This window comes from Quercus lobata, chromosome 11, assembly GCF_001633185.2.
Source record: "Quercus lobata isolate SW786 chromosome 11, ValleyOak3.0 Primary Assembly, whole genome shotgun sequence".
Taxonomy (NCBI): domain Eukaryota; kingdom Viridiplantae; phylum Streptophyta; class Magnoliopsida; order Fagales; family Fagaceae; genus Quercus; species Quercus lobata.
Genome location: NC_044914.1, coordinates 50172732 through 50197386, shown reverse-complemented (window position 1 = coordinate 50197386; position 24655 = coordinate 50172732). Strand labels below are relative to the sequence as shown.

The 24655-nt window shown below is 32.3% G+C and overlaps 3 protein-coding genes across 6 annotated transcripts; all 3 read right to left on the bottom strand.

Moving 5' to 3' along the window:
- Positions 1 to 25: 25 nt before the first annotated feature.
- On the bottom strand, positions 26 to 3982 carry LOC115968950 (probable receptor-like protein kinase At5g18500). 4 transcript variants are annotated; one of them, XM_031088492.1, is made up of 11 exons: positions 3774 to 3982; positions 3237 to 3550; positions 2992 to 3065; positions 2687 to 2805; positions 2482 to 2597; positions 1885 to 2388; positions 1556 to 1804; positions 1287 to 1450; positions 885 to 1112; positions 647 to 796; positions 26 to 521 (listed from the first exon to the last, which is right to left on the bottom strand). In XM_031088492.1, the coding sequence occupies exons 2-11, from the start codon at positions 3391 to 3393 to the stop codon at positions 264 to 266; spliced, it is 2019 nt and encodes a 672-aa protein (XP_030944352.1). In that variant the 5' UTR covers positions 3394 to 3550; positions 3774 to 3982; the 3' UTR covers positions 26 to 263. The 4 variants fall into 4 exon arrangements, with proteins under 4 accessions (XP_030944352.1, XP_030944354.1, XP_030944355.1 ...); XM_031088494.1 differs by having other exon boundaries at positions 3237 to 3518; XM_031088495.1 differs by lacking the exon at positions 3774 to 3982 and adding an exon at positions 3683 to 3735 and having other exon boundaries at positions 3237 to 3518.
- Positions 3983 to 10968: 6986 nt separating this feature from the next.
- LOC115968117 (ubiquitin-conjugating enzyme E2 10-like) lies at positions 10969 to 12508 on the bottom strand. The gene is made up of 4 exons (XM_031087374.1): positions 12303 to 12508; positions 12073 to 12200; positions 11806 to 11910; positions 10969 to 11418 (listed from the first exon to the last, which is right to left on the bottom strand). Exons 1-4 carry the CDS (start codon positions 12370 to 12372, stop codon positions 11275 to 11277), a joined length of 447 nt encoding a protein of 148 aa, XP_030943234.1. The 5' UTR covers positions 12373 to 12508; the 3' UTR covers positions 10969 to 11274.
- A 1172-nt stretch (positions 12509 to 13680) lies between these two features.
- LOC115968116 (rac-like GTP-binding protein 5) lies at positions 13681 to 18043 on the bottom strand. The gene is made up of 7 exons (XM_031087373.1): positions 17741 to 18043; positions 16435 to 16522; positions 16236 to 16345; positions 16074 to 16137; positions 14557 to 14621; positions 14290 to 14355; positions 13681 to 14197 (listed from the first exon to the last, which is right to left on the bottom strand). The coding sequence occupies exons 1-7, from the start codon at positions 17837 to 17839 to the stop codon at positions 14093 to 14095; spliced, it is 597 nt and encodes a 198-aa protein (XP_030943233.1). The 5' UTR covers positions 17840 to 18043; the 3' UTR covers positions 13681 to 14092.
- Between the last annotated feature and the right edge of the window lie 6612 nt (positions 18044 to 24655).

Below are 24655 nucleotides of genomic sequence, written 5' to 3'. Positions count from 1 at the left end.
AGTAAGTTCACCCTTCTTCAGCAAGATGTAGTTGGCTATTAAGCATCACAAGGTCCAGAATGTTCTCTAAACATTTTGCAACATGGAATTGTTGCAAAAGAACAATTAAATGGGATTTTTACATTTTACTTCTACAAAACACCTCACTGTAGGGTGCCAACATTCTTTTCCTCAACTGTACAATTACAAACTACACATCTGAAAAAGTGAAGTATGAAGCAAACTTGTGTTTGATAAAGGTGGAACTATTTGGGAGACTAAAGCTAGTCAAAGCTGGAAGATCTGCTGCATCGTGCTTTCAAGTATTCTTCCAAAGAACTACTGTTGCTGTGCTCAACACTACTATCTGATGTGTTATCATCTTCAACATCAAGCAATGCAAGACTCAAATGTAACTCTGGACTAGAATTTGGATAAACCTCATCATCATTGTTGTCCTGGTTTTCTGAACCCTTTAGATTACTATTTTGGGAGTTCAACCATTCTTCAACATATATATCCCCTTTTAGCAGCTTCAGTATCTGGAAAGTATGGAAGTTTAAAGTTCAATTAGCTCTCACTCTAGTATTAAAGAAAACTTGTCCTTAGAATATAGTATATACATGACATCTATGGTATGACATCTTCAGTATTGCAATATTATTACCTGGCTCATTTTAGGGCGAAGCCGAGCTGCCCTTGTGGTGCAGAGGGTTGATGCGAGAACCATTCTCTGAACTTGAGTCTCATCATATTTTCCATCCAATTTTGGATCCAAAAAACCTTTTATATCTCCACTCTCTACCTTTGGCTTTGCCTGAAATCATCATATTAAATGTTATTCATAAGCATAACACTCACAAAATTAGCACAAGGAAAATTCTATTTATGGAGGAGGCTCTTACCCAAATGACCAAGCTCTCTTGTCCTTTGGGATTTTCTAAGCCAATAGGTTCTCTTCCTGATAACAATTCAAGAAGCACTACACCAAAGGCATACACATCAATCTTGTCACTTACTTTCCCATACATGAAATATTCAGGAGCAATATAACCAAATGTTCCTACTACATCGCCTTGAGTCACAAATGATGAGTTTGTTGGTCCCCACATCGAAAGCCCAAAATCAGATAACTGTCACACAGCAACAACAATTAATCATATCATTCTTTTGTGACAATTTATTATTTCTAATTACCATGTGTTAGTGCTGGTCTGGTATAAATTATTTTCATTGGTTTGTTTGGCTTAAAAATTAACTGGGTAAAAATACAGTTGTACCTAGAAAAGGTAAAGCTAGAGTAATACCTGCGGTTCAAATCCATTGGAGAGAAGAATATTTGAAGACTTGACATCTCTATGAATAACAGGCTGAGAACATTCATTATGTAGGTAATTTAGAGCTTCAGCAATCCCAACTGCTATATTAAATCTCACATCCCATGATAATACAGACTTATCTTTGTTTTTACCTAAATCACATATTAACTCATATCAGTATGGTGACATTCTTTAGCAAGTGAAAGAAAAAAAAAAAAATTAGAAGGCATAAATGATAAAATCTTATTGCGCATTACCATGTAGGTTTTCCTCTAAGCTTCCTTTAGACAAGAAATCATAAACTGAGATTAAAGCATTATCTTCGATGCAGACACCAATCAAGGGTGTGATGTGTTTGTGTTTCAGTGAGGAGATGATGTCCACTTCATAGGCAAAATCCTTCCATGCTTCTTTGGTTGATTTCACAATCTTTACTGCCACTGCCTTGCCCTCTGGAAGAATCCCCTCATATACACGGTTACATCCTCCTTTGCTGATCAAATTTTCTGTTACAAAAGCAAAAATTTAGTCAGAGAATAAGAATAAATATGATTTCATGAATAATCTCAGGATAAAAGTTACTCACCTGAGGAAAACTGAGAAGTTGACATTTTCAGAACTTCATGACTGAACCATTTGCAACCTTTCGGTAGCTTACCGAATGCAGACAAACAATTCTTAGGACTCACATCCAAACCTTCACTGATATCACTTTCAAATGGGGTTTCTATAATAGTTGAACATTGAGGACTTAGCTGTGGGGAACGATCTGGTAAGGTCATTACCCATTGCACCACAGATATGCTCCTAGCAAGTGGTGCTTGTGGAATAGATGAACTAGCTTTACGAAGTAATGGCCAACCAGGCCTAGAATCCAAAGGGTCTCTTGCATATAGAGAATTTGATCTCAAAGAAAGTCTTTTGCTGTCACAGGCAAGGTTGAAACCTCCATCTCTGGAGTTTTGTACCACCTCAGAAATGGTTGATGCAGTTTCTGCCTCAGAGTCACCAAATTCAGATTTGTAATCTTCTAAAGTTGGAACTTTTATTAGACTAAAACTTGGCTTTGGATCCCCATTAAGTTTAAGACCTGACATAATTGAAAGCAAACTTGTTATATGACTCTCTTATGTGTCTCAATAATCTAAAAGATGGAACTTTAACCAGGACACAAATACCAAACCTGGTAGTTGATTATTGGTGAACCTTCTGAACAAAATTTTCCCATTGTGGATAGCCAAAACATCGGTTGTTGAAGGCAGCCTCCTGCTGCAATATTTGGCTGTGGAAGCCCAACCCCTGAAAATAATACCTGTTTAGAGTAATCAGAAAAGAATTACACAATCTAAAATCAATCCAAAAGTTATAGTCACATCTCTCTCTCTTACCCAAGAGCACTATGCTTGCTTATCCCTACAACTACAGCCACAGCAGCACAGCTCTTCGCCTCTCTCACCAAAACCTTTCGGGCTGAACTTCCTGTCAAGATTTGACCACTGAGATCAACCTGAAACCAAGTATCCCAAATGATAATCAATCATTAATATTCCAATAAAAGAACAACGACAAGAACCAAAACTTAGTCACAAAATTTTAGGAGCAGCTATGAATCCTCTACAGGCTAGTCACGGTGAGCCACATGTATATCTCAATGAATGAACAGAAAGTGAAAAATTGATAAAGAATTACTAACCTTATTTGCATTACATAGCTCTTCATAAACTTCTAAATAACCATCCAACAAGTTCTTGTTTTTTGAAGCCCGGTCTGTATTGAAACGAATAGTGTTGGAGCCAAAGGAAGTAAAACAAATATGAATTAAGAAAGCACATGAAAATCATATCATATTGCTATAAACACAATATGAATTAAGAAAGCACATGAAAATCATATCATATTGCTATAAACACACATAAAATTTCAAAGTCCACGCATTACCAGAACTTCTACAAACATGAACTGCAACCACACAATCACCAGGCTCAGCAACTTTCACAATAGCCCAGCTGAGCAGCTCTCTGCTCTGGCTGTCAATACGGATACCAACCAACACATTTCTCTTCCCAACTGCATTAACCACCTTCTCAAATAACATTTTTCTTTATTTCAATCTCTTTCACACTCTCAAAACTTTTATAAATCCTATTCCACCTTGACTTTTGAAGAGCTTCACCAAATATATTCTTATCACTATCCTTGAATATTGTGCCGCTTCAATCTCTGCAATAAAAAGCTTCCATTTTCAACTCAATCTACAATAACAAAGCTAATGCTTCATTAGACTAATATAAATGGTGCAGGCCAACATATTAAAAAATAAAAAATAAAAATCCCAACAAAGATAATATTATAACTATCCGAAAAAAAACTACAGGATAACTCACAAGATCTTTCATTGACCATTAAAGTCTTTACCCCCCCAAAAAAAAAAAGTTGTAGCAAAAATGCAAACAAAACAAGACAATTAAGTTGTACCTAAAAGTTGCATGTCATGTGTCCACATGTTGTTGGAGCCAAACATGTTTTAAATATGCAAATACCGCCAACTACTGCAACTAAAATTTCAAGTCTCTCAAATAATACTATAGATTAACACTTTGATGCTGTATTGAGTGTATTTTTTTTTAATGTTTAAAAAATGTTTGAGTGTTATGGTGACGATGAAGCCTATTCAAGCAAATGGGTATTTATTAAAAAAATTTGAAAAAAAAAAATGTTAAGTGGGTTTGGATTTTGTGGAGAAGCAAGTGTCGGCAAGTGAGTGAATTTCCCGAAAGAGTGGGCAAATATTTTTGAGGGTACGTGAAAATAGGAATGATTTGTGATTGAGTTCGTTGAACAAACCGGAAAAATTTCGCGGGAAACCCATGATATCCGGTCATATACTAGGTGCAGAGAACGTGGGGATAGAAAATTCGACCGGCTGTTGCGGGTTTGAGAAGCTCGAGGCTGTGCCACATGCTGTTACGTGATCACTAAGGTTTCTCACTTTATAAAAGAATATATAAAACGAGGAGCCAAAGTGAAGTCATAAAACACGTTCAATGAAGAAATGATAATTTTTAACCATATGTGATGATCTTGTTTGATTTGACATTTTAGACTGAAAACTACTTTCTTTTATGATTGTGTTTTCGTTTACTACATTTCCAAATCTTAGTTGAAAAAAGAATAAGAACTATGAGATCATTGAGATGTGAATATGTGATTATATGTAATCATAAAACAAATGTTGACGTAGAGATGTATAGAATAAATCATGGGAGAGCTCAATTGGTGTGAAAGTCACCTTGAAATGTTAATTATGCCAATTTTATATGAAAAAAGAGATGGTTCACATTTTTGTTTCCTTAACTTATTGATGGCTTCCATTATTGTATTGTATTTTTTGAACATGCATGTCATCGAGGTTAGTAGAAATTTTTAGTATTTTTAATAGAGACGTTTAAGACTCGAATTCATCTCTTCTAAATGTTTTTTTTTTTTTAATTTTTAGTGTTTTTAATAGAGACGTTTAAGACTCGAATTCATCTCTTCCAAATGTTTTTTTTTTAATTTTTAATGTTTTTAATAGAGACGTTTAAGACTCGAATTCATCTCTTCCAAATGTTTTTTTTAGAAATTTCAAGATGTCTAGTAGAGACAAGATTTGTTATTGAGGTCATTAAAATGTTTTTAAAGATCAAAGTTTCTTTTATCTTTAAATTCCAAAAGGACCAAAACACTAGTTACAAATGTTCTAACACAACTCAGCGCACATGAAAAATATCTTTGTGATATCTTCATAAAGTGCCTATGTTAGCAATGCCTCGTGTTGTGAGTATATGACAATTACACAAAGTTAATCTTTTTTACATATATCTTTGTGATATCTTCATGAAGATAGTCTTTTAGCAATGTCCTCGTGTTATGAGTATGACATTTTCACACATAGTTCATCATTTTTATGACCAAAATTAATTAGAACCATTTAGAATGAATTCTAATTGGGGAGATTGGTATGGAGGGGACCATGAGGACAAACCAAGGAGAAAAAGGAAGAGAGATAGAGCACTCATTTTATGCACCCTTTGAAACATTCATTTTTAAATTATACAAACAAAGCATATCCCCTTAATCACATGTAGAAAGTAATTCTTCAAAAGAAAATTTATTTAGTGAAAGTAGAAAGAAAAAAAAATCTTCATGCCTATAGACATTATCTCACTTCCACAAGAGTATAAAGAAAATAGTTTATTTAATAGTTATAGCCTGTTTGTTTTAATTTTAATGTTTAATTCATTTTCATCATTAGTATGTACAATTAGTTTCAGAGTTGAGAACCTCCCACACCCTTTTTTTGTGAAAATGAATTTTGATGTAGCAATTAATGAGAAGAAAACATGTATAGCTAAAGTGGCCCAAAACCATAAAAAATAAATTATTTTCACATGGACAAAACGGATTGAAGATCAAGGCCTCTTGAAAGCAGAAGCTAAAGCAGCTAGGCTAGCATCAGCAAAGGCAACAAAATTAGGGTATAAGCATGGAATCTGCAAAGGAGAGACTATAAATGTGATTTTGCCACTGACTAATTTTAGGTCAATTCTACTTTACTCTCCCTTAATCTAAACGGAACTAGATGAGTGGTTTGTAAACCATATTTTTAGGGAAGCTAATTTTGTTGCCTATAATGTAGCTAATTGGACTCTTTTACCAAAAAAATTTCGCACTTCATAGGATGATCAAGAAGAACTTGATTTCCTCCTTCAGCCACTTGTTTCTAGTTTTCTTATTTCAATAAATATTTCATGTTTACCTCAAAAAAATTCACTTTATTGACTGTTTTCATCCCCTATTTTTTAAGTCTAGAGTGGGAATATTATGGTCCCAGATAGAAAGGACGCAGGCATCTTTTTTTATAGCCGAAAGCTATGGTACTCTTTGTGCTTATTTAGGCAATGACATTGGCAGTGAGATAATAACAAAACAAAACAAAACGTGTCCACCACTATTAGGAATCACGGTCAACAAGATCTTGCATCATTTGGCCGCCTAAACAAAAGTCATGCAAAAGGATAGCCACATAACTTGAGTTTCAAATTTTTTTTTTTTTTTTTTTCTCGAATAGGATAGGGTTGATAATTGATTGTGAGATATATGCTAATCTATATGTTTGAGTTCGTAAACCCTGGATTTTCAAGGAAAGGCTCTCTCTCTCTCTCTCTCTCTCACATATATATATATATATATATTTTATATATACCAGAAGAAACATGTATTTATTCAAAACAGCGGAAAATATTTACAAGGCTAATGAACCTAGGGTTTTTGTGTTGCTGGATAATAAGAAAAAGCTATAAAAAAAAAAGGGTCCGGTTAGGACACACATTAAGCTTTTTATATTTGGAAATATTTTCTCGGAAATTGAAAAAGCTGTCATTACTTTTTCAATTGTCGAGAAATTTTTTTCCAAAAATGAAAATTAATGTATGCCCTTAGAGCACACATTAGTAAAATCCTAAAAAAAATACTCTTTTTTTTTTAGTTCTAGTAAGGAATTTCAATTCATTTCTTCTTATTACTCTTCAAATGAGGCAGCCTAGATAAACTATAAACTAAAAAGCTATTATAAAAGGGAATCTCAAATTCTCGTTCCCTATTTAATAATACCCGTGGCAGTAAATCTTTTTAGTTTATAGTGTGTGTTTGGCAAAAAATACTATTTATAAGTCACATCGTACTATTTCAACTAACTTTTGTCTTTATCTACAGTACTTTTAACAAAAAATTTCAATTTCAACAAAATAAACAGATCTCAAATAGACCCTTATATAGACAAGAGATGAAAAAGAATTTTACGCTCTTATAGGTAACATGAATATAATATATAATCCACCTGTAGTAACTATCTAAATTACTGTGGAGTCAAAATATATAAAATATTACACACATGCTAAACTTTTGCAACGTGAGTGATTTCTCATCCTTTTTTTTTTAAGAAAATTACCCCATTCTCCTTTGAGATTGAAATGACACTTCTCCCTAAATATTTCTATAAATAACGCTCTTTCTTTGAAGTTCTATAAATACAACAATAAATCCATTCATAACTCTCTTGATAGAATATTCATTTAAGAAAATAAATAAATAAATAAAAGATTTCTCCTCAACTAATGGATTATATAACACTTCCCTTTCTTGAGGTGCAAATAAATGACACTCTCCCTTCACATGACCAAGAATCAATTCTATAACCCTAGACGTTGATGTATTAAAGTATTAAACCCAACCCTTCCTTCTTCTTCAAGTGTAGGTTGAGGAAGATCCTCCTTGAAACTAATTTCATGTTTTTTTTAAAGAGTTTCAATCTATAACGTTCGCTCTTGATGATAGCTCTTTATTTTTAGATTAAGATACCAATCGGTTTGTGGTGTAGATGAAAATTGAACTCCAAATCTCATTTTTAACCATCAAAAACTAAATATATATCATTAGGTTATATGGTCATTAACATGTGGTTATGTTGTATTGCAATGAACTTTCAAAGATTGATTTATATATGATCTTATTTTACTAAGTGAATAATTAAATGTAGTGTAGCATTAGAAACTAGAATGATAAGCAACAACTAAAATATGTACTATTTTGTTGTCCCTTGATGAAAACTCATTTCATTGGAGCAATATTACTTTCATGTTCATCGTAAGTCTCCATCCGGTTACACTTTCACCATCATCAATTACGTATTTGTTTTTTGTCTCAAATATATAATTATTATTTTCGTGGGAATGAATACTTGGTGGAGCAAATGAAATCTCTATATTAAAAAAGAGAGAGAGAGAGAGAGAGCACAAGAAAAAGAAGAAATGACATGTAGAAATATCAAGAGCAAACAATTAGGCAGTGAATTTTCAACATAATGTCAATATTAAGAAAAAGGGCTTTATCACTTTTTTAGTTTTATCATGTAGATATCGAAATGGTACATGAATTTTAATTAAAAAAATATGTTTGGAGAAGTTGAGAGGATATGATAACATTAGGGTCCAGTTGTACTGATGAGCTCTAAAGTTGTATTAATCTGCATTTTGCAGTGGCTGAATGTTTGCTTCTTACGCGCAACTGAATGCAAAGTTATAGGATTTGATTTTTTTTTTAAATAAATATTATTGAATTCCAACCTATAAGTACTGTTTTATGATAATTGTTCTTTACCAATTAAGCTAATTTGAATCTACAATAATTAAAAATTATGATTATTAAATTATTTGAGACTTAATTAAAATGATTTAAGTGGTCTCTACGACTCAAAGAGTAACCTTAAGAAATATTTAATTATCAATTGATTAATACCCCGTTGCTGAAATTCATTTATTATAAAAATCTACATATATTGCAACTCAAAATCTTGCTCGAATAAAATTCATAGATTTTTTTTTTTAAAAAAATCTGACTCGAATAAAAGCTATTGGTAACCTACTTGTATTAGTTGTTATGAAAATGATTTATTAAGGCGATTTGTGAAGTTGTAAATGCACCATCGGTCGTACTCACATCTATCAAAATAAAATTAGGAGTCATAATTTTGAAATGATGTTATGACTTGAGTGGGTCTCTATAGTCTATTCTCTACAACAAGCTTGGTTTTTTTTTTTTGTTTTTTTTATTTTTTTATTTTTTTAAGTCTATTATCATTATTATTTTTTAATTTCAACGAAAATTAGATTATTTTTAAGCCTTTTAGGATGACAATTTTTCCTTAAATTCTTGTATCTTAACTTTGTTTTTTATGAGACTTAAACCCCGATCATTGCATCATCCATAGCCAATAAGGATTTATATTTGTTGAGTGACCATCACGTCAAGAATGTGAAGTGGTTGTGTCTCTACTTCTAATTTTGTTTACAAAATGAGATAAATAAGTCATCGCATGTGCAGTAGCTTACTTTTGAAACATAATTCAACTCAAGGAACAATTAGATAAATTTATTTATTTATTCTCTAAGGTCAATGGCCACATTGGCATTCCATCCCCATTTGTGGGGTTAAATCAGGGGTCGAATTCTCTCAACTTTCCCTTAGGGAATAAAAAAAAAAGAAACAATTAGCTCACCAAAAGTAATGGAAGTAGAAAATTCAATGTGCAGGTGATAATGGAAAACAAATAGCAAGAACATTAGTAATCAGAGCTAAGATGATAGGAAAAATTAACCAGATGACAAGTTTGAGAGTCTTATTAGTTATCATGGTCAATATAAAATGTTCTATTATGTGAACTCAACCCTCTTGGCCCTCTTGTTTAGAATTTACTAAAATTCTAGTATTCTACTCCTATTATTGAACTTATAAAGCATATACCAAGATATTGGGGTATTTTCAATACATCATTTAGTGATATGTAGGACTATCATTTGAAAACTAAGAAAGATGTGAAGGGCTAATTAATCAGCCATATTATGGAGCCATGTGTGGAAATTTTCTGTTAGGAGAATATATATTAGGTTAAGTATGCCCTACCTCCCCTCATTTTCAATAATAATACCAACCATATGAATATCATCAACTTTAGTAGCTATGTACCTATATTTGTAATTTAAAGATATAGGTCACCCCACTGAAATTCCCTTTGGTTTGACTTATAGCTCTACATGGAGTGAAATCGAATAACTTAGACTTTTGGATATTATTAGGTTGATCACAGAGGATTATAGAATACATATTTTGGATGTTGCAAATTGCAATGGACTAATGGGCCAATCAACTGAAAATCATTTCAATTGCTTGCACTCTATATATCTCAACTAACAATTGCATTATAATCATTATATATTGGAAAAAAATCTACTTCTTTGATTTGGTAGGTCAAGGAACATACTAACCTGCCTTGAAATAGAGTGACAACAATAATTTTGTGGAAATTCATCATAACCAATAAAATTTACCTAGTTTAGAAACAAAAGGAGAATGTACTAAATTCAAAAAGATCAAATGCAATCTACATAGCAAACCTAAACCCTGTCACCTTGAAAATGTTAGTAAGTTCAATTCTAAGTCATTGATCTGAAGTGACTTTAGCATGGCAGTGAAAACGTTTTTTATAGGGTCTATTACATTCATCCATCCTAAACTAATATGAAACCTATAGTTCAAAATTTTGTAATCAACACCCTGATTCAATATTAATTTGTAATGTTTATCCCAACATCTAAATTAGCGCAAAATCAATAGTTTAGTGAGCAATTATCCACCCAAAACTATGAGAGGATTAGAAAATATGCAGCCTAAACTATGAGAGTATTTGTAATGTGCACCCTAATCTATAAGAGTATTTGCCATGTGCACCACTAATTTGGACTCAAATTTTGATGATAGGTGGATGTTAAAAATTATTTTTGAATTAGAGTTGATTGCAAAAATTTAAAAGTCTGGGGTGCTCATTACAAATCCCCAATAGTTTAGGGTGGATAGGTTCAACTTTGTAGTTTTTCAATTATAAAAAGTTATAGATGTATAATTTATATTCTACTGAAATCCAGTTAATGAATGTTTGGGAAGAATAATAGTTTCACACAGGAGTCCAATGAGATCATAATGATGTAAATTACAATTTGGGAAATCAAGTACAAATGCTAGCAAAATATGGAAACACTGGGTTTCTTTTGAAGTGCAGAACTCATCAATATTTGTCCAACTTAGAGGTTTTCATGCTCAATTTCTTCATTATTTGAACTATATGAAGGTGGTGCTACATACCCCAAGAGGAGGAAGGATGAGGGTGAATTGGAGTTTATTTATTACAATGCAAAAATCATTGAGAGTGAAAGACAAGATCAAAAGTTGCCACCCATTTATTCTAAGCAAAGAGATGCTCAAAGTACAAAGTAAAAAAGCCTTACTTAGGTCATTTTTATACCTCAACAAGGCAGTATGACAGGCAAAATGGAAAGTTTAATATTGACAAGAAGAGAGCTATAATTTTAATAGGCATGAGGATCTAGCCCATGGCATACTTTTGTGTCCAGCTCCGAGCAGTTGACTCATATTTGAACTTGTCAGTCTTGCACATGTGAGCAATTTCAGGAACAAGAGGATCATCTGGATTTGGGTCAGTCAGCAAGGAGCATATAGAGAGTAAAACCTGCATGCAATACTACCATATCAGTATAACTTCATATGTAAATGGTTCAAGGAATTTTAAATCAAGAAGAGCAGAGGGATCATAATTGAGCAATAGGAGAATAGGGCACCTCAAGGGAATAAATTAATAACATTCTTAGGCCAAAGATAAAATTAATAACATTTTTCTTTATGGCATTTAACATTAGATCATTTTCTGTTCCATATCCTTGATTTATAAATAATAAGGCTTTTTCAATCTTTAAAGATCATATTTAGACTTTATACGCACAATTTTTTTTTCTATATGTGATGCAATCCTTGTGATGGACTAATGCATGCTATCAAAAACCAAAACTGAAATCCTTAAGTGTCAAGATGGACCCCCTAGAGTCCTTCAATATATCACCTTGGATATGGTGAGTGCTGGGCTCCATTGTTCCTTGAGTATGTCCAAGCAGATATTCCCATTACTATTTATGTTTGGATGGAATACCTTGGTCCTGAAGGCAACCTGCAAGCAATTTTTATAAAAGAGAACATTTAGAATGTTTTTTCATAAGACATGTTTACAATATAAAAAATTGTAACTAATGGAGAAAGCAATGAATTTTTGAGAGATAAATAATATATCAATATGCTGCGAGAGAGATTAGTTGGAGCTTTGCTCTATTACCTTTGGGGGTTTGAAAGGGTAGTCTGGTGGGAAATGGATAGTCACAAGGAAAACACCACCAGCATAAGGACTATCATTTGGACCAATGATGGTAGCTTGCCAATGGAACATATCCTCAGCCACAGGACCTGTATAATGCACCATAAAGTAATCACTATCTTTATTCAAAAAAAGAAAAAATATAGCTGTTGTGATGAAAGCCCATTTCAAGTTTCTTTAGTTCCACTAACCTGCACTGCATGATGTTGGTGGATCTCTCTGCAAGTCCTTGAGCTCCTTCAATATGCGTTTTGATGCCATTCAAGAAATTTCAGAATTATAATTTCTTAAACAGAGAATTGAGGAATTCAGCAGGAGGATGAGTCACAATCTATGAGCACACAGCTGAAGGGAAAAGCTGTGGTGTATTTAATGGAGGAAATGCACGTGTGGGGGGGAGGGGGGGATAGGTAGGAATGAAGAGGTCCTTTAATCTTTATGTACCGATTGAAGTGGGAACAGAATAAATTCCAGAAAGAAAAAAAAAAAGAAAAAAAGTAGCAAGTAAAGAATCAGAAAGTTTTAAAACTTTGAAAGAATACTTGCTCTATTGGTTTGCTTTTCTTTTATTTTCAAAACTGCAGGCTATTACATAATAAGGTATCAATCAGGAGTCTATCGCTGAGCATTCTCTCTTTTAACAATTGCTTTCAAGCATATCTTAGAGGCCTTACTTTTTCTCCCTAGTTGTCCATGAGATTAATAAGAGGTAGAAATCAGTACATCTCACATCTAAATCACTCATTTTGCAGAGAAAGTGATGCTAAAATGAGTGCTGTTGGCAATATGGAAGTATTTAGTCAAATAAACAAACCATGGATTCTATTTGTCAAAGCAAGACTACTTAAAATTGTCACAACACAACATATTTATTGAGAATGACTTCTATTAGCAGCCTGTGGATAAAAACCCACGCCCCAAAAGGAAAGATATTCGTGCTTAGCTCAAACAGTTCACTTGTTGAGAATCTAAGCTGTATTGAAGTTGACAAAAGCACCACAGACCGTTTTGTTTTACAAATCCTTCAAAAGGAGAATGGGTGATATGTTCTGTCCACCATAAAAATATTGACAGTCCCATCATATTCTTGAGTTTTCCATTTTATTATTGTTATTCCTTTCCAGTGTCACTTTTGGCAAGGAAATTGCTTCTGGCACTGTCATGCTCAACCAGATTCTCAGAATGCCGACCTTAGAGATTTCTCCCAACAGGAGAATGAAAAAGGTTATGAAAGGAAACGGACGGTGCTGGCCAACTTATTTTGCATTCTATTTATGCTAAAAACACTGCTTTTTTCTTGACCCTTTTCAAAACTTGCAAAGGTCTTAGGTTGTGATTGATTTGAGTCCACTTTTATTATATATCAATCACAATAGGTCATCTTAAAAATAAATTTGTGAAAATTTTTATCACAAGACTTATTTTTATTCTAAACCAAGGACCTAAGAGTCGAGAACCATAAGTGACTTCAAACAAACAATCCCCTAAACCCCCAAGGTGCACCATCAAAAGAAACATACAACATGAAAATGCTGGAATGAGCCTTTGATGAAGATCAGCTTGGTTCAGCTAAATCAGCTTTTGAAATGATTATATCTAATATATAATTCAATGCAAATCAATATACATATAGAAAGTTTCTTAAGATGTACTAAATCAGGTTACAGAACCTGAATATAACTGGTGTCTACAGAAGGAAACAATTTTGTTTTTAGAGTTAATACATAAGCAAAATGTAGTCCCAAGAAACAGAAGAGTGCACTTTCACCAAGACATGTGAATCATAAATATACAAATCAGCACACGGCTAAGAAACTGAAACAGACAACTTGATGCTTAAAAAAGAGCTCCCTACTTCTGTCAGTTGAGACTAAACCCCGGCTTGCTTCTTCCTCAAGGTGCTATATTGTAAGATATATGGTGACTGTGAGAGACTAACGCCATTTGTGATGACATCCTCCAGGAGTTATCCTTCTCATAATCACAATATAGAGCAGCCCCTTTGCCCTTTTCTCTTCTTTTTCTTCTTCTGCTTTGGTGGCTGGAGAACCACCTTTATGGCCGCATCAAAAACAGATTTGACATTCTGTATTTGCCAGAATACAAAACCTGTTAACAATGAGGCCGCAGCATATGTCCCCCCACAGATTTAAAATGATGTGAATAAGAATTACATACCTGCTGTGTTTTTGAACTACATTCAATGTAAATAGGAGCACCAATCAGCTTTCTCAGTTCCTCCCCCTTTAAAAACAACAACTAAGCCTTAGTCCCAAAACCTCCCCCTTCAGGAAGTGTTATTAAAAAAGAAAAGGAAAATATGTATACCAGATAAGTTGATGGCATGATCATGAGCACCAAATACAAACAGTAACACAAGAAAGACAAATGGTAAATGGTGACTCAAAAATTGTAGTCACAAGCACTGAAAATAAAAGCATATACCTGAGCTGTGGTGATGGGCACTGCACCAGGGTGGTCCATAAAGAACTGCTTATCATCCCGAAGATCTACAATAAGCAAATTTAGTTGTTATTAAAATTATAGACCCAAAGGCTACCGAAACTTATTTTTGGATCCATTTGGGGGGTGTCAGGGTGGGGGACAGAAGACACAAGTATAATGAAGACTACATAATCACTGGGGCATGCCATAGCTAGTCCAAAATAATACAAGAATGAACTGCAGAAAATTTACAACATACATAATTGAATATCCTCATGATAGTAGTTTCCAAGGTATATCATAGACTTCAGTTTCATTCAAAACTTTTATGTAGAAGCAATAAAGATATGCAGTGTAATAATATTCAAACAAAACAAATATGATAACTGGCAAGATTTTTAAAACCACCTTGGTTGACAAACAACTCAGTGTCATTAAAATTGATCAGTTCACCCATGAGACCAAATCCGGAAAACAAGCATGCGTGTGCATGAAAGAGAGTGATACAGAGTGTGTAGCCATCTATAAGTTGAACCAAACTAGTTCACTATGCTCAATAAGAGCTGGTTCAATGCATACCCTTGAATCCTTATATCATGCGGAGAATAAGTTTCAAAAAAACATGCAGGATTTTCAGGAGATTTTGCTGGAAACATATTGGAGAAGATAGGGAAACTATATGCATAAAAGTTTCTAGAGGCCTTGACAACTTCTATTTAATCACATGGTAATCTTTAGCAATCATCACATGAGTTCCTAATGCACATAACAAAATATGACATGGAAACAATATTAACAGTCTAGCAAAAGTTAACCAATTCTCAGTTAAATTTATGGTTAAGCTTTGAATAAATATGCTAAAGTTATCCCTGCTGAAACTGCATCCAAAAATTTTTCCCCCTTTTTCTATCTGGTTGTTACTTCTGTAATCACATACTTAAAGACAGCAGGCAGCACATGTCTGCACTGTGATAAAAATATTTCAAAGCACTAGCTATGAAAATAAACTTAACCTCCTTTATCCAACTCATTATAAAGATCTATACCAAAAATATGATGAATGGGTATTAGTGCCAAACATAGAAATTATAAATTGTGTTAGCCTTGAATATCGAGGTCTTAAGAAATGCTATTCCTGTGGGATTGGCATGTAAATTCTTACATCACCAGTGCCTTACAAATGAGAATAGGTGCGGTTGGGGAATAAGAAGTTGTTACATAAGCCACACTAGGCAATTCCTTAATTGCTTCAATCGTCAACAATTATAATAGAATAAGTTTTGCATATTATGTGAGAAGAGGATCTCGGTCTCCAGAAGTAACAGGACTGACCCCAACATAAGGATGAAAATATAAGCATTTGGAGAGTTAACCTTTCCAAAAATGTTAAAAGGGGAGGGGAGAAGGGGGGGGGGGTAGAGTAGAGAAGAAACACTAACTACAAGCATTATAAGAAGCATGTAAAAATAAACTTAATAAAGTTAAACAAAGGGAAACAGTGAGTAGAAGAATCTAACCAAGTTTTGTTCCAACAAGTATAATTGGAACACCGGGTGCATAATGCCTCAATTCAGGAATCCACTGAGCATCAAAACAGAAAAGCATGAAGAATTTATCAGACATCATTAGAAAGAGAAAGGGAGAAAAGAAAGAACCCACATAGTTAACACCAGTCTTACTTTCTTCGCAACATTTTCATAACTGGCCTTGCTTATGAGTGAGAATGCAAGCAAGAAGACATCAGCCCCACGATAGCTCAACGGTCTTAATCTATTATAATCTTCCTGGCCTGTTCCGTAAATCTAAAAAAATCAGGCCCAAGACAAGAAACCCTCAAAGACAGGGAGAAGAATGAAAAATAAGAGGTCCCGAACTTACCGGCAGTATCCCACAAACCTAAATTTACAGTGCTCCCATCCACAACCACATTCGCACTGAAATTGTCAAACACAGTTGGCACATAATCCTGTTCCCAACACAATGTAAACAATTACAGAAAGTTATAGCCGATCCCTCTCAGAACCATTCTCATTTATCAACAGAACATCATCCGAAAAAAAGGTATTAGTGGAGAACATGATTACAATGACCATGTCAGCTCAAACTTCGTATAAAAAAAGTTCTTCAGGAAAGCTAAGATCATGCATCTAGAAATCTTAATCTCACAATTATACAACTTAAGGTGCGGCTTTTCACTGACTCTGGAATAAAAATTCAATAAAGAGGTAAAAGAATAAACCAAAAGAACACACTCTAATAGTAAAAGTAAAAAAGAACAGAAACCCACCTGTGAAAGCAGAGCATCATTCTTTAAGAATGAATGATCAAATCCCATTACCATAACAAACAAGATAAAACCCTACTCTAGTCAATTCAAACAGGAATAAAAATAATCGAGAAAAGGCATCAGAGATTCAAAGTACACTGTAAAATATGTGATTCAAAATTACAATTTCTTTGCTACTCTTTTCCTCACTTTTTTAGAGATTAAACAAAGGGTGAAGGGTGTAAAGGAAAGATACTATAGTTCTAGTGCTAAACTCAGTTTGCTCAGTCATAAGTTCAAAACTCCATATACTGAAGCACTTCCATAGTTTCACCTCAAAGATGGTGTACCATAAAAGCCTTAAATTGAAGAATTCAAACACAAAGATAGCAACAAAGTATCCAATTTAACTCAAAACACAGAATTCAAAATTTCACATTCCTTTCTTTCTCTCATTTTCTCTCAGAGACCCCATAAGAAAAAACCTTGTTCTAGTCCTCCACTCAGTTCAGGAAGAACATTGAAACTCCATTATAGCAAACCTCAAAACACACTGATGGACCTAACAAAGCCCCAAAATTGCTCCTTCAGAACACAAAATTGGTATCAAAGTTGAAATCTTTTTCATTTCATTTCCCCAACTTCCTCAAAATCCAAATGGAGGGTTAAAAGAACAAAGCCAAGAAAAAACTACAAACAAAAAAAGAATATGAAAACCCCATCAGAACCCATGTAAAGCAAGCATTTTTAGACAAGAATCAGCACCAAATCCCATTGACAAACAAAACCCAAGAAACAATTGAACTCAAAAGACACACTACATAAAGAAAAAACAAAACTTTGTTAGTTTTTATTTTTTTCTTAAATTTCCCACATTTTCTCAGGAACCAAACAAACACCCAGAAACAAGGGACTAACCGTAGGGAAAGTGTTGCTGGTGTAGGAAATGAGCATGCAAGTCTTGCCAACGGCACCATCACCAACTGTGACACACTTTATGAACCTAGAAGCACTCATTTTTCTTTTCTTTCTTTCTTTCTTTCTTTCTTTTTTTGGGTCTTGCTCTGTTTTCTTCAGCAGCTTAACTATAAGAACAAAACCCTTTTCAGATTAACATTTTGTTGCCTCCAAACTCAGGCATTTGGAGAGAGAGAGAGAGAGAGAGAGTCGGAAAACAAGAAAATGAGAAGCTGGGGCCTAAAGATACAGCTCTTGCCAGCTAGTGGGTTTTATGATACCTCAATTTTCCAATCTCTGGCCCTTCATTTTTTTTTTTTACTTTCTAACTTTTGCCCCCCCACCAACAGGTGTCTTTTTTTACCCTTTGAGTTTGAGGGCAAGTCAAAAGTTAGATTAGGATCTGTTGCAAGCTTGCAATACCTTAACTACCCTATTTTCCACTCATAATTTTTTTCCTTTTTTACCACTCTCACTTTTTAGTTTAAACTTTTTTACTTTTTTTTTTATATATATTTTTTCTTAATTTTTAATCTCAACTATTGAAAGTTATTGCATTATATGTGATACTCTAAATATTGCACCTAATTTTAATCGGTCAAAAGTGTCAAATTTCATAATAAAAAGTAAAACTTGAGTTCAATGCTCAAGTACAATAGACCTAATAAGATGCTTAACATGTAATAAGTGTTGAACATGTGTCAACATCTTATCAAGTTTAGTACTCTTAGGCCGAATAGGATGAATATCATGTGAGTTTTATATTTTATACAAATGTAGAATTTACACTTTACATACTATAAAAATGAGATTACATACGTTCTATTTATTTCAGCATTAATATTTTTTGAAAAATAGTTTATTTTTCAAAAAGAATTTTCCAAAAAACTATCTCATTTTCAAGTGTTTGGTAACAATCTTGAAAATGAGATTGAGAATGTTTTCTAGTGTTTGTATGCAATTTTTTTTATAATATTTATTGTGTAATTTAAAACATGTATATTATGTAAACCAACTAATATAATCAATAGAAATAAATAAAATCAAGAATGAATCTACTCATATAAAATTTTCACAATAAATAAAATCAAAATTAGTGTCAAATATTCATAATCTCTACCATTTATCTTGCTCATATGTATGTATGTATGCACATACATATATACATACATATATGTGTGTGTGTGTGTATATATATATATATATATCTCAACCATTTGTCTATATATATAAAATTGATAGGGAAATACATCTTCAGTGAGTACAAATAACAATAATTTTTAATTATCTGCTCTTTATGTTGGTACACTAATTGTCTACTATGGTCAACCACAAGTTTTCAATATTACTCTAAATTATGTATTTACATCATGAATATGCATAATATATTATCACTGCACTCTAAATTATGTATTTACATCATGAATATGCATAATATATTATCACTGCATAGTATTTGCATAATGTATCTGCCAACAAATGTAATTTTCCTAAACAATTATCATTCATTATATAACAACATTATTAATTTACCACAAAGATTGCCCTATGTAAAAACAATTTAGAGCCATATAGGCAATATATTTAAAAATTTTGTGTTTTACTTCATTCATTCATTCTTCTTTTTTTTCTTCTTTTTTTTTTTTCCTTTTTTGCACTTTTATGTGTGGAAAAAAATAACTTCTGTTTGAAATCCATCAAACTAAAAATTTCTTAGAAAAAAAAGAAAATCAAGCTTGAAATTCAAAGCAAAGAATTGAGATTTTGATAGAGAGGAATTAAATAATTACCGCTGCAAATGTTCACCTTTGCAAGTCAAAGCTATTGACCGATCAGTGGGGGGGGGGGGGAAATCTAATCAGAGAACTATGTTATAAAGGGAAAGAGAAACAAGGAGAGAGAGAGAGAGAGAGAGAGAGAGAGAGAGAGAGAGATCTATGGAAGAGGAGAGACCAAAGTTAGTGATAGTGAGGGTGTGAGGAGAGAAAAAGTAAAGGGAAGAGATAAAAAGTGAGAGAGCTTACCATGAGAGAGTTTGTTTTCCAAAAAAAATTGGAAAACAACCTATAGAAAATAAACTTTATTTTTATTAGTGTTTTCTGTTGACTAAAGATAGTTTTCTGTTGACCATTTTTTTTTTGTACTACCAAACACTGAAAATGTGGAAAACTATTTTTATAGAAGGTTTTCCAACAAAATAAACAGACCGGTATATTCAATACATGAGATAATTATTGTTAATTCAAATATGGTATGTTGAAAACAAACGCATTACTCTTTTTTTTTTTTTTGACAATCAACAGTATAACCCCACCCCAGGACTACTCGAACTTGAGTCTATGAACCCCTCAAGCCTTTAAGGGTTGAGAAAATACCGACTCACCTAACGTGGGCAGTGGTTCAAACACATCCCTTTAGGCCAAAAATAATGTATTTGTGTCATATTCTTGATTTTTGTTTGTGCTCAGCTATTAATATCAATGCTTTTTTGTGAATTATATGTTTAATTTTAAGTTAAATTATAAATTACACCATCTAATTTTAACATGTTCTATTTCTATTTAATTTTATAGTTAATTTTAGTATTATTCACCTTCTTAAATGAGCACCGTTTGAGTTAACTTAACAATGTGAATTGGACAAAAAGACTACACTAGAAATGAATAAAAGTTAGAGGACTAAAATAAAAAGAAAGTTGAAATTTAAAATTTGGTCAAAATTATAAAGTGTATTTGTAGTTTAAACTTAAATTTATAAATATACATTATGTTGTGTTAAGTATAATTTGAGTAATTATTAGGTGCTCCTTTAGCTTTCCTCTTTCACATTCATGGTAGATCTAACTAATTAAATTCACAATAAAGTTCTGTTTACCATAAATTTGAGAAGAAAGAACGCTACACCATGGTACTCTGGAAACACCTAATAATTTTTCATATAGTTGTTCAAATTCTAAATAAAGTTTAATTAATGTTACCCTAATTTTTATTATGTGTAGAATTAATTGTCAAGATCATACAAATGGTCTTCTTTGAACTCTTTGTCCTCATGGGAATTAAATCAATATAGTTGATAAATCATGGATGAAATTGCATTGCAACAAATATTGCAGAGACTAAGATCAAAGTATGCCACTTTAATTTTGTTAAAATAAAGAAAATGACAAATTACAACTTACCCATTTGTGGTTTGGCTAAATTTTAAGTAACCTACCTATGGTTTGAAATTTGACACTTTACCCACCTGAGATTTGATCGAAATTTAAGTTGTCTATCTGTGGTTTGAAATCTCATGATGCAAGTATTTCGTTGGATTATTTTGATCTTGTTTTTTCACGTTTTTTGTGTTTTTGGATGAGAGAGACATAAAAGTGAAGCAAAATTGTATTTTTAGCCCTGTTTTTAACATAGATAAATTATAAAACTTTAACTGAGCTAACCTCAAGTGGATGAAGTGTCAAATTTCAAATTACAAGTAAACAACTTAAATTTCGACCAAACTACAAGTGAGTAATTTGTAATTTGTCCTAAAGAAAATAAAGCCACTCTCTTGGTGAAAAAAATCTTCGATAAAGAGAAACCTATGGATTTTATGGAATTTGGAAATTCATTTTGTACAATGTGACCATGTGTAAAAAGGCCAAGTTCTGTTTACTGGCCCTACCAAACGAAAGAATAAGGAAGCTGGGGCCAGCATATTATGAACAAAAAAGTCTTACTAGGTGTACTTCTGAAATGAGCTTCTTCCTACCTTCCTGGGTTCTTGGAGTTATCCTAAGTCTGAACTGTGAAGGAAGATTTGTGAGAAATTACCTATTTCTTCTTTTCTTTTATTAAATAATTAATGAATTTAGTTATTTACTATTTTATAATCATAGAACTATAGAAGAATATTTTACTCCCACAAACTGCAATCTATATATTAAACTTAGACCACATTTTGTTATAAAAAGAAAAGGTTCACTAAATGTGGCAACCACACGGTTTTTTGGATAATAGTAAATTTTTATAAAGAGTACGTATTTAGTGATGAAGTGTAAAATTTATGTTTAACTTCATTCAATAAATGATCGTTACATCAGCATTTTACTTAAAATTTAATACATATTACCACACCTAATAACATCTTAATTTTAATATATTCTACCACATCTAATAACATCTCAATAAACTTCCAATTTGGTTGGATTTACATATACCCAATGGTAAATTTTGGATAATAGAACATTTTAATAAAATATTCTATATTTGTGTAAAATGCTACCATATGTATTTTGGACTAGGACAAAATTTAGTTACAAAACTGGTTATAATCTAAAATTACAACCTTACTAAAGAAAATAAACATTACTACATATTTTGAAAATATAACCATTGAATCGCATGTTCTTTACACTCTTAATACACAAGTCAAATTTTGTACCAATCAAATATTATTTACTATATGATCTATAAGTTCATCTTATAAAAAATAAACATAAAAAAATCTATAAGTTTATATTTTATACATAATTTTAAATTACAAAAACTTGCAATTTAAATAATGTATTGATGACAAAACTATTGATCTTTAATTTTCTATAAATTTTGCAAGTATGGAAGATATAAAAAGATGATGTAATCTAATTGTAGATTTGTTAAAATTTACCTCTAATAAAAAGATATTTAATAATATTGTAATATAAGACTACAACCAATTTGTAGCTAAATTTTGTCCTTTAACTAATAATAAATTTTAATAAAATATAGAATATTTGTGGAACAAATATTTTTCTTCGCCTTAGTTTTATCCTAGTTTTGTAGAGGAATACGTACCTTAGGGGAGAAAAAAGATTCTCAAAAAAAAAATTTGATATGAAAGTTGTCTTGATTGAATGACAGGCAACAGAATAGTAAATCCACACATCGAATTGAACTCACATTTCCAAGGAAAATTAAATCTTTTTTTTTTTTTTTTTGAAGCCAAAGATGGCAAATTAAATCTAGAGTAACCAAGTGATGCGGTAACAAATAGTCAAATATTATGCCAACCGAGCAAGATTAGGATCTCTCCATTCCAAATGTATTCATTTTATAATTTATATTAAATATTACATAAGAAAATACATATCTATTATTTTAAAATTTAAATGATATGTTATCATGTACATTATTCGATGTAAAAAAATAAAAAATTTTAAAATCTTAACCATGAAATGAATTATTTTATGTCACTTGAAATAACACAAAATACCATGACAAAATTCAGAAAATTAACAATGAAGAAGCATTAGTTCTTGTTAATTGATTGAGTGACACCATAAACCTAATTACCTAAAAACCTGTATATTGTAAGATAAACATCACAGATTTACGGACAAACTCAACACACAAGAGTGTATCACAAGAATTTATGTTGTTGGCCATTATGCATTATATTGTTGTGTTTATGTATCACATGTTGTTTAGCATTTGTGTAAGATGGTTTTCAATGCTTGAAAAGCATATCTTAAGTTGCATAATCAATGGTGTGTCCATTTGGTGAAAAGAATGGTGAAATAAGTACTAGCTAGGAGTGGTTAGCCTCTCCTTCTTCATTAAGCAAAGATACCATTGGTTGAGATGGATGTACTCTGAAGGAACCTTGGCTTTCAAGGGAGCCACAAATGGAAGCATCTGATTGAAACTTAAAAGAGCAAGTTGAATGGTTGGAATTATGGACCTTGTGTTTTTTTTTTTTTTTTTTGAGTTTCATGACCCATCAAAGTCCAATGACCCTTGAACCACCTAGAAATCCTTCATGAAAATGAGCGGTTGTTAGAGTGGTTAATGGTCCATCCACCCACCTAATCAGAGTAATTGAAAGATTTACATCATCAAATCAAATATGACATCTTAACAGAACTGCATATTTTGCCAAATGGTTTCAACTATCAACTTCATATTTGAGAGCAGCCTGTTAGTGGTTGCTACAGGCCTTTGTCATCGCAGCTCATAAATTTAGCTAACTCAACCCGCAAACTAAAACCGATAAATTATACTTTTTCATCCTAAATTTTTTACTCATTTCAAAGTCCAACAAGTTATCAATTTAAGAGAATCGTCTAATTCAGAATTTCAGATATTAAACATGACAGAACTAGTGGCTTTTTTTTTCTTTTTTTTCATTGCAAGTAATGAAGGTAAGTTTGTTATTGCATCCAATTATTGTCTCATTACCCCCTTAATTATTAAGATGCTAATATTGCATATTGATAATTTAGTGTGGAAAAGTGTATTTTCCCAAAAGGAAAAAACAAATGCAATCTATAGAAAGTCCAAAAAAGTACAAGAACTTCAATAAGAAGCAATTTAAAGAAAGTTGGTAAAAAGAAATATACAGGTACAAAGTATAATACAAGTAATTCTCTTCAAAACTGTTGACATTATTTTTCATGGAATTACATGTACAAATTGGCCAACTTTTTTATGATTTTGAACACCAATCTTAGGCATGTTTAAAGGATTTGCAGTTCATATTACTATCATAGAAGTCAACTGCGCCAGCACATAGAAATTGCAGACGTAGTGACTACGTTCTCATGGCTTAATCAAAAATTAGTTATCTATATAATTATAAAGTTGCTGTCATGACTAACAACCATGACCAAACAACTTTGTCCAGTTCTAAATATTGTATAATTATCCATCGAATAAAGACATCAATCCAGTTAAAATTTGCTTTGGTTTTTGAAGCTCAAACCTCTAGGTCCCTCGTCCCTATGATTTTACTAAGAAACATGTTGTACTTTTGATACTTTTGTGTGGAAAAAAGAGTTCTAAATTTTTGTAACTCTTCTAATAATGCCAAGTGCCAACTATAATATTAATTAAGAAATAGAAAAAGTTTTAGGAGCAC

Coding starts and splice junctions, on each gene's coding strand:
- LOC115968950 (XM_031088492.1), bottom strand. CDS start 3,393: ATGTTATTTGAGAAGGTGGTTAATGCAGTTGGGAAGAGAAATGTGTTG. Junction 3,066..3,236: donor TCATGTTTGTAGAAGTTCTG/GTAATGCGTGGA, acceptor GTTTCAATACAG/ACCGGGCTTCAAAAAACAAG. Junction 2,598..2,686: donor AGCAAGCATAGTGCTCTTGG/GTAAGAGAGAGA, acceptor TATTATTTTCAG/GGGTTGGGCTTCCACAGCCA.
- LOC115968117 (XM_031087374.1), bottom strand. CDS start 12,372: ATGGCATCAAAACGCATATTGAAGGAGCTCAAGGACTTGCAGAGAGAT. Junction 12,201..12,302: donor ACCAACATCATGCAGTGCAG/GTTAGTGGAACT, acceptor TGCATTATACAG/GTCCTGTGGCTGAGGATATG. Junction 11,419..11,805: donor CAGCACTCACCATATCCAAG/GTGATATATTGA, acceptor TATTGCATGCAG/GTTTTACTCTCTATATGCTC.
- LOC115968116 (XM_031087373.1), bottom strand. CDS start 17,839: ATGAGTGCTTCTAGGTTCATAAAGTGTGTCACAGTTGGTGATGGTGCC. Junction 16,346..16,434: donor AGGTTTGTGGGATACTGCCG/GTAAGTTCGGGA, acceptor TTTACGGAACAG/GCCAGGAAGATTATAATAGA. Junction 14,198..14,289: donor GTAGTTCAAAAACACAGCAG/GTATGTAATTCT, acceptor TGGCAAATACAG/AATGTCAAATCTGTTTTTGA.